Genomic DNA, 19,821 nt, shown 5'->3' with positions numbered 1-19,821 from the left:
TCCTGCCAGTCATCGCGTATCAATCATAACGTTTCAGGGCTAAGCTATAGCGCTCACAAACTGAATCGTGTCCGCTCACTTTTTTTTAACCATTTCAAAACCCTTCAAAATTAATCGGGGCAGCTGAAGGTGTAGCTAAGCAACAGGACATAGAAAGTCAAGTAGAGTAAGAGGGCAGCGAAAAGTGCATCACTTCCTTACCTGAGCGCAGCTGTTTGATTCGCCCATTACTTGCGTTGGGGTCTATGGGCAGGAAGTCCTTGAACCAGGTGATTTCTGGGTCAGGGTTGCCGCTGGCAGCACAAAGCATTGTGGCTGTCCGGGTGCGCTCCACCACTTTCAGCTGGGGACCCATGTCTATGTTGGGGAATCCTGTTGGGAGCAAGTCCTCTGTAGAGGGGACAAAGGAAAGAGACATGGTTATGTATATTGGTTAAATTAACTGACTAGCTACATCGCTACTGCAAAATTACTACTCCATAGTCAGTCTAAGTAAGAGTACCAAATGGCTATCGTTTATCAACCGGAACACTCTTAGGTAGTTGGTAAAACAAGAATGAATGTCCTGCTTTAATGTGACTAATTCAAATGGAGGCTGTGTTCCATGAGAGTCACAAGAGGGATCACTGTACCCATTCTAACACAGCTTAATCCAAATACCTCAATTTACACATAGGGAAGAAAATAGCATGAAGGATATTTCAAAATAAAAACCAATACTTCCTTAAATATCATGATTGTATAACCTAATGACAGATCAGCACCTAACTGTAACCTCTAATACGCTTTATCACAGGCCTAAAGGACAGTGGCTATTCACGCTTTATTCACGAATATCCTAATCTGAACTGGGTTTAGACAACGGCAGACAGCTACACCTCTAAAGTTTGGGATTACGCTTGGCGCAGAGACAGATCAACTCTGATAAACCAATAGAGCAGATTAGGATCATATTTGATAAGCCCACAAAACTGCACTCCTCTGAGTCCCAGAGTCCCAAGAAGTCCCGGCCTTATGAACCAGGGGATGGGAGACACTGGAACCAAACTCCCGAGGAGGGAAAAAGCAAACCTGACAGGCTAATGTTTTGTAATCCCAGAGACATCTGCCTCCTACTTCCTCATTCTAAATGGGTATATTGGGCTGAGCCAATCTGAGGAGATGCGGTAGCCCACACAAACACAGCTGACCAATTAGAATACCCAGCCTGAATTCCAAGTACCTGTGAGTAAGTATTCAAACAAATATAAACCACAGCTTGTACCCGTTGTGTACCACCAAGCCCACCCCAACCACACTCCAGGACACAACAACACTCAAGGCTATGATTAGAGAAGTGCCTTGTCTATCACCACTGGTCTTTCCATAAACAAACACTAGTAATGCTAGTCAAAGTGCACTTTCGAACAGGGAGGGAACACATACAGCACTAGCAGACTAATTAGCCATTCAGTTGTTGTACACTGTGGCAATTTAGCAATTACTTTAGTACTTGGTCATGCACGCTGAACCTATTTAGCGCTATCAAGCAACGAGGGGCTAGTTAGAGCTTCATAACTAGCAGTGCATTTAATGCTAAGTGTTATTAGAATGGGGAATCTCCCATTGTTGCTAGTCTTCTGGACATGGGCTCTGGAGCTTCTTCTAGCCTGACCTCTAGTCAGAAGAGCTGAGTTGTAACTCACGGTTGGGTGTTGAGAACCTGTGACTACCCCCTGCGGCTTAATATGCATCAGAGGCCTCAGGCTACTGAGCTAGCTGTGAAGGAAAGACAGGGCCAACCTTACAGCAGAGGTCATCTCTTATCTTCAGGGTACGGACAATGACCTCACATGAACTGTGCCAGACATCATGACGGGCATGTCGACTCCTGGAGACCGCTCGATTGAGGAAATAAGGCCAGTCAGTTTGAGTCACGGAGAAGAGTGGTACAAGCAGGGGTAATCAGCTATCCAGGGAGAATAAGAGAGAGAGAGAGAGAGAGAGAGAGAGAGAATCTGAAAGTAAGAGAGAGAATGAGAGAAAAAGTGAGGTGAGAGAGAAAGAGAGCAAAGATAAGAGAGAAACCGAAGAGAGAGAACGCATGAGCGAGAGGCCTCTAAAGTAGGCCCCCTCACAGACTTCCAAGCATGGGGACTGACACCAGCAGAGAAGACTAAATATTTCAGTATTTGGTTCAAAAGAATGAGAGGCATTTGTGCTGTTTTAGGCTCCATGCCGAATCCTCTCCATCGATTATTAACGAATGCTGATGTATAATCTCTTTGTACTGCGGTTCCCCTGAGGGCAGAACGCTGCAGCGAGCTTGTATCTCAGCCCACACTTGAAGATGGGACAGAGCTGTGTGAGTATCCCTTACTCTCTCTCTACTAGTCCCTCTGTGACATCAATGTACTATGTGTTAGACGCGTTAAGAGTTGTGGGACTCCGCTACCCCCTCCAGTTATACTGGCAGGACAGACCTGTCCCACTTCTCCAGGAGGCCCTCGGAGATGTGTGACGTTGAGCATCCATCCACACTTTACATCATATTAAGTTTGCCTCAACGGCCTGGAAGTGGGAGAGCAACTCCTCTAACCACATCTAGTAGTAAATGAAGCCGCAAGAACATATGATGAGTAAATTGGTTTGAGTTTAATTAAATTGGGCGAGTGATGCAGGGATCAGTGAAGAGATGCCTAGAAGAGCTCGGAGTGGCGGAGGATGGGTGAAGGAACGAACGAGCAGTCGGACAACAAAAAGTGCTGGGGTGGAGGAATCACGGAGCAATTACACTATCATTAACCACTGCTCCCAGATCGGAGACAGCAGCCTAAAAATCCCCCTAATTGGTAAATACCATGCGGAAGCTATTAGCTTCCCCAGGAATGGTGTTGGATACAATCTCCCCTGCAGCTTAGGGAGCGCTGTCCTGCCATGCAAGAACCTGCCATGCCATGCAAGAATAAATAAAACTCTGTTTAAAAAAAAAAGAATGTTAGTTCAGGGTCAGCCAGCCTGAGAGAGGGGGAAGAAAATACAGAAAGACAGAGAGAGAGAGGGAGAGCAGCCAATGACGAGAGTTGATTGTACCCAGAGTATCCCTGAGGGCGTCCTAGGACTGGCATCGATTATATTTGTATATGACTGGTGTTCTCCGCAATGACAACTCTCCGGCACAAATCAAATCAGCCCTGCTGCGACCCGATCGGTCAGTTACAAAGCCATTGTTTTATTCGTCAGAAGGGTGTCCGAACGCTCACCGCTCATCATCACGTGCGTTCGTCAGTCACGCTGCGATTAGATTTTTACACAGGTAGCAAGTACACCCCCGCCTGGGTCAGTTCCACAGTCCTGCCATGCCCGTTTATGTTTTAGGGCTACGGCTAATGCACTAACCCCCACACACATCCTTAATTGGAGAGATTTCAAACAAACCTTATCTGTTACGAACCCCGTGGCTTTAAATGTCTAGGGGGGATGGACAAGAGACCCGTAACATAATTCATGCAAATTAGAATTGTGACATGGAACAGTGAGACAAAAAATACCTCAGATCGCTCAGCGGTTACATTGGCTTTCGCAGGGGAGGGGGGACGTTGAAAGCATACTTTACCCAGCATGCAAACCAGTTGTTGCCCCTATATTTGTCGATGGCTTTTGTTTCCTGTCGCTTTTAGAAAACACGTGTCCCATCGATGCTTGAAATTGGCAGTGCCGTGCAATTAAGTGTTGGTGCTCTTGCAGAGGAATTGGCATCTGGGCAGCTTAGTCTGACCCTGGCCATCCTCAGAGGCTGTGCGTCTGAAAATTGTGTCATTATAACGATCACAATGTTGGATTACATACAGTGGGGGAAAAAAGTATTTAGTCAGCCACCAATTGTGCAAGGTCTCCCACTCAAAAAGATGAGAGAGGCCTGTAACTTTCATCATAGGTACACGTCAACTATGACAGACAAATTGAGATTTTTTTTCTCCAGAAAATCACATTGTAGGATTTTTTATGAATTTATTTGCAAATTATGGTGGAAAATAAGTATTTGGTCACCTACAAACAAGCAAGATTTCTGGCTCTGACAGACCTGTAACTTCTTCTTTAAGAGGCTCCTCTGTCCTCCACTTGTTACCTGTATTAATGGCACCTGTTTGAATTTGTTATCAGTATAAAAGACACCTGTCCACAACCTCAAACAGTCACACTCCAAACTCCACTATGGCCAAGACCAAAGAGCTGTCAAAGGACACCAGAATCAAAATTGTAGACCTGCACCAGGCTGGGAAGACTGAATCTGCAATAGGTAAGCAGCTTGGTTTGAAGAAATCAACTGTGGGAGCAATTATTAGGAAATGGAAGACATACAAGACCACTGATAATCTCCCTCGATCTGGGGGCTCCACGCAAGATCTCACCCCGTGGGGTCAAAATGATCACAAGAACGGTGAGCAAAATCCCAGAACCACACAGGGGGACCTAGTGAATGACCTGCAGAGAGCTGGGACCAAAGTAACAAAGCCTACCATCAGTAACACACTACGCCGCCAGGGACTCAAATCCTGCAGTGCCAGACGTGTCCCCGTGCTTAAGCCACTACATGTCCAGGCCCATCTGAAGTTTGCTAGAGTGCATTTGGATGATCCAGAAGAGGATTGGGAGAATGTCATATGGTCAGATGAAACCAAAATATAACTTTTTGGTAAAAACTCAACTCGTCGTGTTTGGAGGACAAAGAATGCTGAGTTTTATCCAAAGAACACCATACCTACTGTGAAGCATGGGGGTGGAAACATCATGCTTTGTGGCTGTTTTTCTGCAAAGGGACCAGGACGACTGATCCGTGTAAAGGAAAGAATGAATGGGGCCATGTATCGTGGAGATTTTGAGTGAAAACCTCCTTCCATCAGCAAGGGCATTGAAGATGAAACGTGGCTGGGTCTTTCAGCATGACAATGATCCCAAACACACCGCCCGGGCAATGAAGGAGTGGCTTCGTAAGAAGCATTTCAAGGTCCTGGAGTGGCTCAGCCAGTCTCCAGATCTCAACCCCATAGAAAATCTTTTGGAGGAGTTGAAAGTCTGTGTTGCCCAGCAACAGCCCCAAAACATCACTGCTCTAGAGGAGATCTGCATGGAGGAATGGGCCAAAATACCAGCAACAGTGTGTGAAAACCTTGTGAAGACTTACAGAAAACGTTTGACCTGTGTCATTGCCAACAAAGGGTATATAACAAAGTATTGAGAAACTTTTGTTATTGACCAAATACTTATTTTCCACCATAATTTGCAAATAAATTCATAAAAAATCCTACAATGTGATTTTCTGGATTTTTTCTGGATTTTTCTGAAAATTACAGGCCTATCTCATCTTTTTAAGTGGGAGAACTTGCACAATTGGTGGCTGACTAAATACTTTTTTCCCCCACTGTACGTTATCTACGCCATCCAACAGCTGGCTGAGGACCCACAAAGTGTTGGCGTAAAGCACGGGTGGCGCACATTATCTGTAATTGTCTTTAATTGTGCTGAGCTCTTTAATGTTATTACGCAAGAGACAGGTGCAAAGCCTTTAATCTGATAGGTAAGCTTAGCAACTGCATGATGACACTACATCTGTGGACTCATGCCTGCTGTCATGTCCCCTTTCTTGTTTCTGCGAGCTATGGCCCACTTGAGATAGTCATCTTGAGATGGAGTTTTTACACCCAAATGAATCCTGTTCCTAACATTAAATCATTCCACTTCTCCTGACCTGGACTTGTGAATCAGAGCGAGCAGGTGTAAAATGCAACTTGATAGAGTAGCTATTGGAGCAAATTATGTCACCCTTTCTGATAGGCTGGCATCAAAGCTCCTGTGACTGAGTAATCTATTACCATCCTGAAAGGGGTTGGAAAAAAAAAACACTTCCCCGTCACAACCAGGGACTGCAGCAAATGCCATCGGTGAACCTCCATCCCCCGCACTTATTACTCATATTATTATTTTCACTTATCGAAATGATTTAATTTCATCAGTGGCATAATCAGGTTAACTGATTACCCCTCGCCACAGCCAGCAATGGGGCTTTAGAAAAGGCTGTACATTAATATCACAGAGGGACTGTGGAGGGAGAGAGGGTAGAGAGGGAGAGGGAGGGATGAGTGTTGGGGCTCCATTGAATAAATAGACGTTTAACTATTCTGCAGCCCCAGCTGTTTGGACTCCAGAGATGGACAACTGAAGATCAACACAAGAGGAAAAGATTGACAGAGTGTGAGTTAAAAGAGCGATCTTAATCATGCTAGCTAGCTAACTTGAAATTTGTCAGTTAGCTTACTAGCTAGCTCCAACTGTTTACTGGTGGTAACCATAGCAACAAGGCCACTGAAGCAGCGCTAGCGGGAAGGGTCCATCTGCAGACCGCATTTACTACATGCCACGCCCACTACATGCTGTGACCACTATGCGTCACTTACTACATGCCGTGCCCACTGCCATTGAGGCTGCTCGCTAGCTAGGACACAGTGTCCTTCACCCCCGCCTGCCAAGCACTGCTTTCCCGCAGTTATTTTAACGTTACAGTGAGGGTAATCACTACCCAGTAGTGCCACGCGAGAGTTGGGTTGTCTACACAAGCTAGCTACTTCCTTTGCCGTAACATCAACAGAACTGCGAGAAAGCAGTGCTCGGCAGGCGAGGGTGAAGGACACTGTGTACCGGTGTCTGAGCAAAAAAAAGAGTACCCTCGTACAGCTGGTCCTGGGGCTGAGTTCACAAACCTGTTCTACTAACACACTGATGCCTCAGGACCAGAACATCCAATCAATCAGAATAAACCCAATTACAACACAGTCAAATGAAAACTACATTACCTATTGGGAAACACAAGCACAAAGCAAAATGCAGTGCTATCTGGTCCTAAATCGACAGGACACCATGGCAAACTATTTGACCATGGTTACTGATCAAAACCTTCGAAAAACCTTGACAAAATACAGGCTCAGTGAGCACAGCCTTGCCATTGAGACGTGTAGACACTGGAAACCTGGCTCCCTGTAGTGGAAGGGCTGTGCAACCACTGCACCACAGCAGAACCTTAGACAGAGCTGCATTTCCTGACAAAATGACAAAAATATAAAACAATTAGAGAGCGTAATTTCCCCAAATTGAAACACTTATTCAAGGTTTCAAAGACCTCTCTGGTGAGAATAGGCTACCCGTCCTGTTGTGGGAGGACGCAGAGAGCTGTGGGTTGGCAGCGCACAACATTGCTGCCTGCCATAAGATGAGGGACAGTGTCTGACAGACCAACCAACCTGCACATATCTTCTATGCCATTGTTATTGTCCATTGTATGGTTATTTTAACCCTTGATTATTGTTGTTACTGGTTGTCCTGTTGACAATCTTGATTATTATTATTATTTTACTTATATTGTAAATTGATAACTTAATTTCCAAAGTACGCTTTGGCAATATGTACATTGTTACATCATGCCAATAAAGCAATTTGAATTTAATGTAATGTAATTAAAAAAGAGAGAGAAAGAGCGAGAGCAAGAGAGGCTGGTGAGGGTGAAGATCGTTTGTGGGGGAAAGGTAGGGGGATGGCAGAAGCGGGCACAGTGGGAAGCCAGGTCTTTCAGGGGGTCCTGGGTAGCGTCATTTTTGGCTGCGCCTGTGTCAGCATGGACAGCCACACGGGGAGAGGGCAGGGACAGCAGGAAAACTAATCACGGCCTCTTCGTCGTGCTCCCCTTTGGACTCCAATCTCAGATAGATAATGGGTATTATGCAGCATGCTCAACCTCTCCTTCCCAGTGCACTGCATTTTCACAGTCTGCATGCTCCGAGAGGCGACCGGCGCCTATTGGTATTTTTCACGCTTACCGTGGGACCAAGGGCGGAATTTACATCTAAATCTCAAAATGGAGAAAAAAGTTTGGAGCCGCTCCAGATTGCAGTCGAAGGAGTTTGTCGGGTCAGCTTTTTGAACATAACGGCTGCAGGGGTGCCACAGTGTATCTGTTTTAGGAGAGCGGTTTACGCTTCCATTCTGATTGACTGTCTGTGGCTTCAGCAGCTTTTCAACTCTTGTGCTCGTCAATTAAACAGTTCCCTCACTGTGAAAATAACTTTCCTCTGGCATATGAAGTGGTGCTGTGAGTGTTCCACAGACACTGTCCAGATCCCTGTAAACCCAGAATACAACCTTATTAGGCCGCACTTGTAAAGCTATCATCGCAACTGGCCAAACTGTAAGTAGACTTTGCCACAAGCAGTGTGTTCCAAGCACTGTAACGGCAGCCCAGTAGCCACGTCCAATAACAACCACAGCTATAGTCTCTGGGGTTACACATTTGTCACGTCTGAAGCCTAAATGTGGACTTGTTTCAGTGAAGGACTTCACATTTCCCTACTTTGAACTCTCATCGCATTTCCACAATCCCCCTCTCTTTCTCCCAACAACCTCAATTCAACTGAACGTTATACCCCATACAGCACTTTGAGATACAGCACTACATCCTGATCACCAGCACTGACAGCCGACAGCATTTATATCAAAGGCTCTGAGGGCCAGAGGCTATGTTCAGCAGCTGGTCAGATGCTCTTTCCAAAGCTTCCGCACTTCAGAGCTGAGTCCAACACAGGCTAACAAAGGCCGCCCCTTTCCCTACTTCTTTAAGTGCTTGTTGCCTGAGAACTGGAACTACCACGCAGGCAAGAACAGAACACTGTCTCCAGCGGTCTGCCGCCATAGAAACAGCAAAAGACAAGAGAGAAGTAATTGCCTGGGACAGCTCCGAACCATCTTCTGCCTGCGAGGTGGCAGTAAAACATTTGAGAAGTAGTGAAGTTTCGCCCAGTGCGCAAGCTCGCCCGGGTTCCTGAGTGGCCCAGGGGTAGACAGGTGAACTCCGGGGTAGACAGGCGAACTCCAGGGGAGACAGGAGATGAGGCCGGGCCATTAGAGGAAATGCCTCTCCTCTGAGAGACGACATCGGCCAGTCAAGTTGCATTCGGCAGGGGGCACCACACGGCATGGGCTTTCATTTGCCTTACACACCGCAATGCTGCAGTTTTGCCAATTAAACAACTTTCTTTCGATTAGTAGGCCAAATACACATAACTATTTACTGCAACATTGGCCTTGTTACCTATATCTGTGTTTCAAGGGGTAGAATTTCAGTTCAACTGTTGACACCCCCCAGTCAATAACAAATGCTTTAAACAGTATAAAACACACAAAAGGAATTCCAAATAATCCCTGTTCATTCTCTCTACAACAATATAAACTTGGAGGCACACGGCCAGCGAGGCTGCGTGAGAAGACTTCATTCACCTGAAAGAGAGAGGCCTTTCCAGAGAGCCCTCTCTAAGCCCATTCTGCAGCCGGAGCCAAAACAACCATGATTTGAGCTTAGAGCTCTGAGCTCCCCGCTGAAACTCTCCAAGGAAAGCAAAGCCAGCAGGGGCCACCGCCTTGCAGAGGCCTGTATCCCCGATCAACCCAAACGTATACAGTGCAATCATCTGAATGGTTTTGAAACCCAAAATGATAATTGTGAATGATTGGGGGTGACATTGGCCACATTTCCATCTAGGGCCATTGGCTTTGTGCAATTAAGCCTCTAATAACAGGGTGGGAGGCACCTTTTGCGAGGGGACCAACAATTATGAAAATATGTTTTGCGATAAATGGGAAAGGGACAAATGGCTGATGATTTGGTAATGGCTTATTGCTGCTAATAGCCATGGAGGCAACAAGCGGGCAATAGGGGTGTCATGGAGAGTGGACCCTTGCTAGGGAGGACGGTCGGAGTGGTTGAATAAATACATTGTTTAGAAACACAACAAGCATGAGAGGATGCGCCCATAATGACAAGAAGCCAGAGAGAAAGAGAAGACATTCCCTTTGCGAGAGTGACAGGACACAGGAGGGGATATTTATGTGGCTGCCCCTTCCTTTTAAAAGCAAAGAAGCCAGGCTTCAATTTCAACATCATTTCCTGGGAAGACCGGTCCTCGACGGAAGAATTGGCTACAGTGGTTTAACTTTCACTCAGTCAACAGTGCACATGCCAGAAATAACAATGAAGTAAATGAAAAAAAAATTGGACAAGGTCATGAAAACAAACTCTCCCCTTAACTCCCACACTTACAGTAAATGACCCAATATAACTTGTTCGGGGGCGTTCAGTTCAGAACCCACCAAAAACTCAACAGAAGTCAACATTGCTTCTAATTACCACCATCCACACAGTGCTAATTTAGCATCCAGCGGCTCTGTGAAAAAGACACTTCTGTTCCGTTCAGTCCGCTCATCTCCTGATGCGGATGAGCGTTGGTTAGTGTTGGACAAGTATCTCAGTGCGAAGTTGATGAAGAGGGAGCAGAGGGAGCAGGGAGAAAAGGCAAACAGCGCACTCAGGGAACAGATGTTCATTTTGCATGGTCCAGTGCCAACGGCAGTGCCTGGCAGAGGGAGCGGGTGCCAGCCGAGGAGGAGGAAGAGGCAGCGGGCAGGGCTAGAGCAACAGTGAGTTGCGTGCGGCATGCCCTTTAAGGCAGAGGACGCAGAGGCTTCTTTAAATATTAACAGCTGCTACTATGAAGCCAGTCAGGCCGAGCCAGCGCTCCAGAACAGAAGCTCTGTAATCAAGGAAAAGCTGTCCGGATAGCATCTCCATTCCTTTCTCCTTTACTCGCTTTCTCTTTCTCGCTCTCTTTCTCTTTTGTATTTCTTTCTCCCGTTCTCTCACGCCATGTTCCTTGCAGAGATATAGTGTCTGGAAGGGCGGATATAGTATATTTCATGGCAGAGCAGGTAGGAATAAGCGCTACCTGTGGCTTGTTGTATTGTGCAATAATGCAGTTGTTATGTAAGCCTTTATGGGAATTCTCAGAGCGGGGTGAATGAGGTTGAAATACTGAGATTATCAAGGAGATATCAAAACCCGTCCCTTCCCCCACTCCCCTCCACACATCACGTGTAGCAAACCAGCGTCTGCGTGGGAACTGAAGGCCTATCAGTTCTGCCAGAATGTGGGCAGTTGGTGTGACCACTGTGTTGTACAGGTTCAGTCACCTGGGTAGTGGCTGATGTTTATTCTTGAGGACGGTGGTCCATGCCGCCTTCCCCAGCTCCTCTTTATTCATTCACGACCATCATGACCACTGTCATTGTGGGCAGCTCAATGGTGAGAGATTTTGGCCTGCCTACGGTCTGTGGACCGACTAAGGTCCACTGTCACCCAGGAGCCCGTGCCCGAATCAACTCTCTCCTACCCACGGTTCTGGCCAACTACTCTAATATTGGCACCATCGTCATGCATGTTGGTTTTAACAACCTTCGCTTTAGGCGATCTGAGGAACTGAGGGAAGACTACAAAATTATTTTACATACCCTGTTAGCACAGGGAAGAAAATAATTATCTCTGGCCCGCTCCCGTGCTATTGAATCAAATCAAATCAAATCAAATTTTATTGGCCACATGCGCCGAATACAACAGGTGCAGACATTACAGTGAAATGCTTACTTACAGCCCTTACACCAACATTGCATTTATTTTTAACAAAAAAGTAAAAATAAAACAACAACAAAAAAAGTGTTGAGAAAAAAAGAGCAGAAGTAAAATAAAATAACAGTAGGGAGGCTATATCTACAGGGGGGTACCGGTGCAGAGTCAATGTGCGGGGGCACCGGCTAGTTGAGGTAGTTGAAGTAATATGTACATGTGGGTAGAGTTAAAGTGACTATGCATAAATAATTAACAGAGTAGCAGCAGCGTAAAATCCGTCTGGCCCTGCGGCCTTGTGAATGTTGACCTGCTTAAAAGTCTTACTCACATCGGCTACTGAGAGCGTGATCACATAGTCATCCGGAACAGCTGGTGCTCTCATGCATGCTTCAGTGTTGCTTGCCTCGAAGCGAGCATAGAAGTGGTTTAGCTCGTCTGGAAGTCTTGTGTCACTGGGCAGCTCGCGGTTGTGCTTCCCTTTGTAGTCTGTAATAGGTTTCAAGCCCTGCCACATCCGACGAGTGTCAGAGCCAGTGTAGTACGATTCAATCTTAGTCCTGTATTGACTCTTTGCCTGTTTGATGATTCGTCGGAGGGCATAGCGGGATTTCTTATAAGCGTCCGGGTTAGAGTCCCGCTCCTTGAAATCGGCAGCTCTACCCTTTAGCTCAGTGCGGATGTTTCCTGTAATCCATGGCTTCTGGTTGGGGTATGTATGTACGGTCTCTGTGGGGACGACATCATCGATGCACTTATTGATGAAGCCAGTGACTGATGTGGTGTACTCCTCAATGCTATCTGAAGAATCCCGGAACATGTTCCAGTCTGTGCTAGCAAAACAGTCCTGTAGCTTAGCATCTGCGTCATCTGACCACTTTTTTATTAACCGAGTCACTGGTGCTTCCTGCTTTAGTTTTTGCTTATAAGCAGGAATCAGGAGGATAGAGTTATGGTCAGATTTGCCAAATGGAGGGCGAGGGAGAGCTTTGTATGCGTCTCTGTGTGTGGAGTAAAGGTGGTCTAGAGTTTTTTTTTCTCCTCTGGTTGCACATTTAACATGCTGGTAGAAATTGGTAGAACGGATTTAAGTTTCCCTGCATTAAAGGACTGGAGCACTATGGACAATGGGTTCGGAACGTTTCAGTCGCCTCGTTGCCCTAAACGAGTACCTAAAAGAACTTTGCAACAACAATAATGTTTCCTTTGGTGACAATTTTGACTTGCTGTGGGTGCAACCAGCACTCTTTAAAAGAGACGGGATTCACCCTAACCACAGGGGTTCCAGGATTATCTCTAGCAACATTGCAAACTGTTTTAAAGCCTGACGGCCTGGGTCTATTAGTGCTCCAGTCCTCCTTGTCATAATCAGCAACAGAGGACATGGAAAGCATATAACCTCTCATAAACATGGTAGTGCGGTCAATGTAAGTAACCTAATTTATGTGCCTCTAACTAACCTGAATACATCTGTTAATCTGACAGCTATTGTCAGCAGTAATCCTTTGCCTTTTGACCTGAATTGCACTGTTAGCACTGAGACTGTTTGCCCTAGTAGGAAGCCCACTGTGGGCAGATCACCCTGTACTATTAGCTCAAATGTAAATATCACTGTCATGCCTACCCAGGAAAGCAGCAAAAACAAACAAGCAACCCAGAAAAGGGCTCAAAATAGCCTACAATGACATACAGTGCCTTCGGAAAGTACTCAGACCCCTTGACTTTTTCCATATTTTGTTACGTTACAGCCTTTTTCTAAAATGGATTAAATAAATAAAAATCCTCAGCAATCTACACACAATACCCCATAATGACAAAGTGAAAACAGATTTGTTGAAATTCTTGCAAATATATAAATAAAAAAACAACAGAAATACCTTATTTACATAAGTATTCAGACCATTTGCTATGAGACTTGAAATTGATCTCAGGTGAATCCTGTTTCCATTGATCATCCTTGAGATGTTTCTACAACTTCATTGGAGTCCACATGTGGTAAATTCAATTAATTGGACATGATTTGGAAAGGCACACACCTGTCTATATAAGGTCCCACGGTTGACAGTTGACATGTCAGAGCAAAAACCAAGCCATGAGGTCGAAGGAATTGTCCGTAGAGCTCCGAGACAGGACTGTGTCGAGGCACAGATCTGCGGAAGGGTACCAAAAAATGTCTGCAGCATTGAAGGTTCCCAAGAACACAGTGGCCTCCATCATTCTTAAATGGAAGAAGTTTGGAAGCACCAAGACTCTTCCTAGAGCTGGCTGCCCGGCCAAACTGAGCAATAGGGGGAGAAGAGCCTTGGTCAGGGAGGTGACCAAGAACCCAATGGTCACTCTGACAGAGCTCTAGACTTCCTCTGTGGAGATGGGAGAACCTTCCTGAAGGACAACCAATACATTTACATTTTACATTTTAGTCATTTAGCAGACGCTCTTATCCAGAGCAACTTACAGTTAGTGAGTGCATACATTTGCATACTTTTTTCATACCATCTCTGCAGAACTCCACAAATCAGACCTTTATAGTAGAGTGACCAGACGGAAGCCACTCCTCAGTAAAAGGCACATAACAGCCCGCTTCGAGTTTGCCAAAAGGCACCTACAGACTCTAAGACCATGAGAAACAAGATTCTCTGGTCTGTTGAAACCAAGATTTAACTCTTTGGCCTGAATGCCAAGCGTCACCTTTGGAGGAAACCTGGCACCATCCCTACGGTGAAGCATGGTGGCAGCATCATGTTGTGGGGATGTTTTTCAGCGGCAGGGACTGGGAGTCTAGTCAGGTTCAAGACAAGGAAACACGGAGCAAAGTACAGAGAGATCCTTCATGAAAACCTGCTCCAGAGCGCTCAGGACCTCAGACTGGGGCGAAGTTTCACCTTCAACAGGACAACGACCGTAAACACACAGCCAAGACAACGCAGGAGTGGCTTCGGGACAAGTCTCTGAATGTCCTTGAGTGGCCCAGCCAGAACCTGATCTAACATCTTTGGAGAGACCTGAAAATAGCTGTGAAGCAATGCTCCCCATCCAACCTGACAGAGCTTGAGAGGATCTGCAGAGAAGAATGGGAGAAACTCCCCAAATACAGGTGTGCCAAGCTTGTAGCGTCATACCCAAGACGACTCGAGGTTGTAATCGCTGCCAAAGGTGCAAAGTACTGAGTAAAGGGTCTGAATACTTATGTAAATGTGATATTTCCACAAAAAAAATGTTTTATAAATGAGCAACAATGTCAAAAAAATCATTTTTGCTTTGTTATTATTGGGTGTTGTGTGTAGATTGATGAGGGGAAAAAACTACTTAATCAATTTTAGAATAAGACTGTAACCTTACAAAATGTGGAAAAAGTCAAGGGGTCTGAATACTTTCCGAAGGCACTGTATGTAGCCTGAGAAACAAGGTTCATGAAATCAATAACTTGCTAACATCAATATACTGGTTATATCCGAAACTCACTTAGATAATTCATTTGATGATACAGTGGTAGCAACACATTTTTATTTTATCTTTATTTAACTAGGCAAGTCAGTTAAGAACAAATTCTTATTTACAATGACTGCCTACACCAGCCAAACCCGGACGACGCTGGGCCAATTGTGCGCCGCCCTATGGGACTCCCAATCACGGCCAGTTGTGATACAGTCTGGAATCGAACCAGCCTTAGACCACTGCGCCACTCGGGAGCCCACATGGTTATAACATCTATAGAAGAGACAGGAATGCCAATGGGGGAGCTGTTGCTGTATATATATTCAGAATCATATTCCTGTAAGTTTAGAGAGGATCTCATCTCAAATGCTGTTGAAGTATAATATGGCAACATGTTCACCTGCCTCACCTAAAGCCTATTCTTGTGGGAAGTTGCCATAGACCACCAAGTTCTAACAGTCAGTATCTGGATTATATGTTTGAAATGCTTGATATCATGTGAAATCATGTGACTAAAGAAAAATTAAATTAACTGTACTAGGAAGATAGTAAAAAGCTTTGGAGTACCTTAAATGAAATTCTGGGGGTACCGGTAGTCGAGGTAATATGTGCATGCAGGTAGAGTTATTAAAGTGACTATGCATAGATAATAAACAGAGAGTAGCAGCAGCGTAAAATAGGGGGGGGGGGGCAATGCAAATAGTCTGGGTAGCTATTTGATTAGATGTTCAGGAGTCTTATGGCTTGGGAGTAGAAGCTGTTTAGAAGCCTCTTGGACCTAGACTTGGCGCTCCGGTACCGCTTGCCGTGCGGTAGCAGAGAGAACAGTCTGCGACTAGGGTGGCTGGAGTCTTTGACAATTTTTAGGGCCTTCCTCTGACACCACCTGGTATAGAGGTCCTGGATGGCAGGAAGCTTGGCCGTACGCGCTACCCTCTGTAGTGCCTTGCGGTCGGAGGCCGAGCAGTTGCCATACCAGGCAGTGATGCAACCAGTCAGGATGTTCTCGATGGTGCAGCTGTAGAACCTTTTGAGGATCTACCTCAGGCGAGCAAAACATCGAGACTTCCTTAGATATCATGCACCAGCTGTTGTTTACAAATATACATAGACTGCCACCCCATGTTTTACCAGAGGCTGCTGTTCTATCCTGCCGATACAGTGTATAACCCGCCAGCTGTATGTTATTCATGTCTTCGCTCAGCCACAACTTGGTGAAACATAAGATATTACAGTTTTTAATGTCCCGTTGGTAGGATATACGTGCCTGTAGTTCATCCACTTTATTATCAAGCGATTGTAAGTTGGCCAATAGTATCGATGGCAAAGGCAGATTAGCCACTCGTCGCCGGCTCCTTACCAAGCACCCCGATCTCCTTCTGCGATATCTCCTTTTCTTTCTACTGCGAATGACGGGGATGAGTGCCCTGTCGGGTGTCTGGAGCAAATCCCTCTCGTCCAACTCATTAAAGAAAGATTATTTGTCCAGTTCAAGGTGAGTAATCGCTGTTCTGATGTCCAGAAGCTCTTTTCGGTCATAAGAGACGGTAGCAGCAACATTATGTACAAAATAAGTTACAAACAATGCGAAAAAACACACAAAATAGCACGGTTGGTTAAGAGTCCATAAAACAGCAGCCATCCCCTCTGGCGCCATTATTCCAACAGATATAATGATATTTCACAGTAAACAAATTAACAACAGACTTTCAGCACGCTTGTAGGGAAGGGCATTCAACATGTACAGCACTGACACAAATGACTGATGATTGGCTGAAAGAAATTGATAATAAGACGATTGTGGGAGATGTTTTGTTAAACTTCAGTGCAGTTTTTGACATTATCGATCATAATCTGCTGCTAAAATAATGTACGCGTTATGGCTTTTGATCCTTTGCCATATCGTGGATTGAAAGCTACCTATCTAACAGAACACAGAGGGTTTTATTTAATGGAAGCCTCTCTAACATAAACCTGGTCGAGTGTGGTATACCTCAAGGCAACTGTCTTGGTCCTTTACTGTTTTCTATTTTTACTAATGACCTACCACTAGCCTTGAGTAAAGCCTGTGTGTCTATGTATGATGATGACTCAACATTATACACGTCAGCAACCACAGCAAGTAAGAATCACTGCAACCCTTAAGAAAGAGGTCAGTTTTAGAATGGGTGGCTAGTAATAAGCTACTCCTAAATATATAAAAAACTAAAAGCATTATATTTGGGAGAAATCATTTCCTAAACCCTAAACCTCATCTAAATCTAGTAATGAATATTGTGGCAATTGAGCAAATTGAGGAAACTAACCTTCATGGTGTAACCCTAGACTGTAAACTGGTTATTAAGATGGGGAGAGGTCTGTCCGTGAAAAAGCGCTGCTCTGCTTTCTTGATGTCAAAATCAACCAAACAAGTCCTACAGGCCCTAGTTTTATCACACCTGGACTACTGCCCAGTTATATGGTCAAGTGGTGTAAAGAAGGACATTGACAAATTACAGTTGTCCCACAACAGAGCAGCACAGCTGCTTAAATGTACACGGAGGGCTAATATCAAGAAGACACATGCTAATCTCTCCTGGCTCAAAGTAGAGGAGAGATTGACTCCATCATTTTACATTTTAGTAGACGTTCTTATCCAGAGCTACTTAAAGTTAGTGTATACATTTTTCATACTGGCCCCCCGAGGGAAACAAACTCACAACCCTGCCATTGCAAGCGCCATGCTCTACCAACTGAGCTACAGGGGTCTACTTGTCTTTGTGAGAGGTATTGACGTGTTGAAAGCACCGAAATGTCTGTTCAAACAGCTAACACACAGCTCAGACACAACATAGATACCCCACAAGACATGCCACCAGGGGTCTCTTTACAGTCCCTAAGTCCAAAACAGAGGCTGGGAAACGCACAGTATTACATAGAGCCATGACCACATAGAACTCTCTTCCACATCAGGTAACTCAAGATAGCATTAAAAACGTACAGGAGCAATAAGGTTAAGTGCCTTGCTCAAGTTCACAACGGCAGATTTTTCACCTAGTCGGCTTGGGGATTCGAACCAGCAACCTTTCGGTTACTAGCTCAATGCTTTTAACCACACACACACACACACACATACACACACACTAACACACACACACACACACACACACACACACACTCTACACACACCCACACATTGGAATATTGTAATATTGTATTGTTGTAAAATGTTATATTATATATTGTAAATTTGCAATGAAAAGCAGTGAAGATGTGTATAGTGCACAATGTCTTGTATGATGTATTGTTTATTTATGATGTAGACTATTGTTTTGTTGTGATGTGTTGTTTTGCTTCTGCTTGGACCCCAGGAAGAGTAGCGGCTGTCTTGGCAGCAGCTAATGGGGATCCTAATAAATAAAAATAAAAATGAAAGAGCTGGGTCCTCCGAGGGGCCGTCACTGAGCCCCGTTTCCACGGGAACCACCCTTTTCCTTTTCATTTCAGAGCAGGTTTAGTGTAACAGTACGGTCTATTTGCTTGGTCACCTCCAGATTTGGTTGGAAAAAGTGAGATGACGGGCAAAGATGGAGATACTCAGCTTGAGAAGGGTAAAAAAAGGGAGCACTGAACTGAAGAGAGAACAACAGAAGGTCTGATCTCGACTCAGAAAGTCACAGGGGCAATCAAACAATTGAGCACTTATCCCCTTGTAATACCAATCCCGGAGACACTGATCTTTCAATTTAGCCGGGACCGTCGAGTTGCAGCCGACACAGGATCCATTTAGCCAAACTTTCCACCAAGTAATAAACCAATCAGGTCCACTTAGTTGGCCAAACCCTTCTCTATATTTTTCTCTCTCTCTTCCTCTTTTACTCTCCCTCTGTATTTTACTCTTCCCCTGCCCAAAAGAGGCCGAGGCAAGGTCGCCCTACTTGAGCAGAGTTTTATACACATATCCCCCTTGTTTTTTTATCCCCCGTCTCCACGAGAGGCCTTTTGCCTCTTGCCAGGCTGTAATTGTAAATAACAATTTATTCTTAATTGACTTGCCTGGTTAAATAAAGGTACATTCCAGTCTCCCAGGCATTTTCTGATGGGGGCTGGAGAGAGTTGGAGCTGGAGGGAGTCGGGCTTGGCGTACAAATTCAGCCCAGGCACACAGGGAGGATGAGAGGGGGAGGATGGGGTGGGTGAGAGATGGACAGAGGGATGGACAGAGGGATGTTTTCTCTGCTGAGCAGTGAGATATGACGTCAGTAAAAAGGTGCAGACTAAAACTTAAAATACTACCAATAACCTCATAAAACCAACACAACATTAAAAGTATAGATAGGTATAATATGACCAGTACTCCTGAGTGGCGCAGTGGTCTAAGGCACTGCATCGCAGTGCTAACTATGCTACTAGAGATCCTGGTTCGAATCCAGGCTCTGTCGCAGCCGGCCGCGACCGGGAGACTCATGGCCGGCGCACAATTGGCCCAGCGTTGTCCAGGGTAGGGGAGGGAATGGCCAGCAGGGATGTAGCTCAGTTGATAGAGCATGGCGTTTGCAATGCCAGGGTTGTGGGTTCAATTCCCACAGGGGGCCAGTATAAAAAAAATATGTATTCACTAACTGTAAGTTGCTCTGGATAAGAGCGTCTGCTAAATGACTAAAATGTAAATGACCAAGCACCTGCTAAACAACCACTTTCACCCTATCATTATCACTCCAAACGCACAACAAAATTACATAGCTCTCTCACAACACAAATGGGATGTAAACATAAGGAAATACCATTTCCTGTTTGGATAACACTCTTGGCTGTTAGGGGTGTGTGTGCAAATATAGCCACGCGTGGCAAAGCCCCACAGCAGAGTGTGCTAGACAAATGTTATTATGCAGCTGAGAGAGAGAGGGAGGTGAGGCAGTGGGAATGGGAAT

At 45.2% G+C, this 19,821-nt stretch overlaps 1 protein-coding gene across 23 annotated transcripts in view; it reads right to left on the bottom strand.

Moving 5' to 3' along the window:
* Positions 1 to 19,821, bottom strand: part of LOC121532940 (receptor-type tyrosine-protein phosphatase S) — a 225,496-nt gene that overhangs the window by 98,918 nt on the left and 106,757 nt on the right. For all 23 annotated transcript variants that reach the window (XM_045226526.1, XM_045226525.1, XM_045226528.1 and 20 more), the window contains exon 5: positions 202 to 390. In XM_045226526.1, the coding sequence (XP_045082461.1) occupies positions 202 to 390 (189 nt within the window). The remainder of the gene's footprint in view (positions 1 to 201; positions 391 to 19,821) is intronic.

The sequence above is a fragment of the Coregonus clupeaformis genome, chromosome 17 (assembly GCF_020615455.1).
Source record: "Coregonus clupeaformis isolate EN_2021a chromosome 17, ASM2061545v1, whole genome shotgun sequence".
In the NCBI taxonomy this organism is placed as follows: domain Eukaryota; kingdom Metazoa; phylum Chordata; class Actinopteri; order Salmoniformes; family Salmonidae; genus Coregonus; species Coregonus clupeaformis.
The sequence above is the reverse complement of the archived record's forward strand: the minus strand, read 5'-3'. Positions and strand labels throughout refer to the sequence as shown.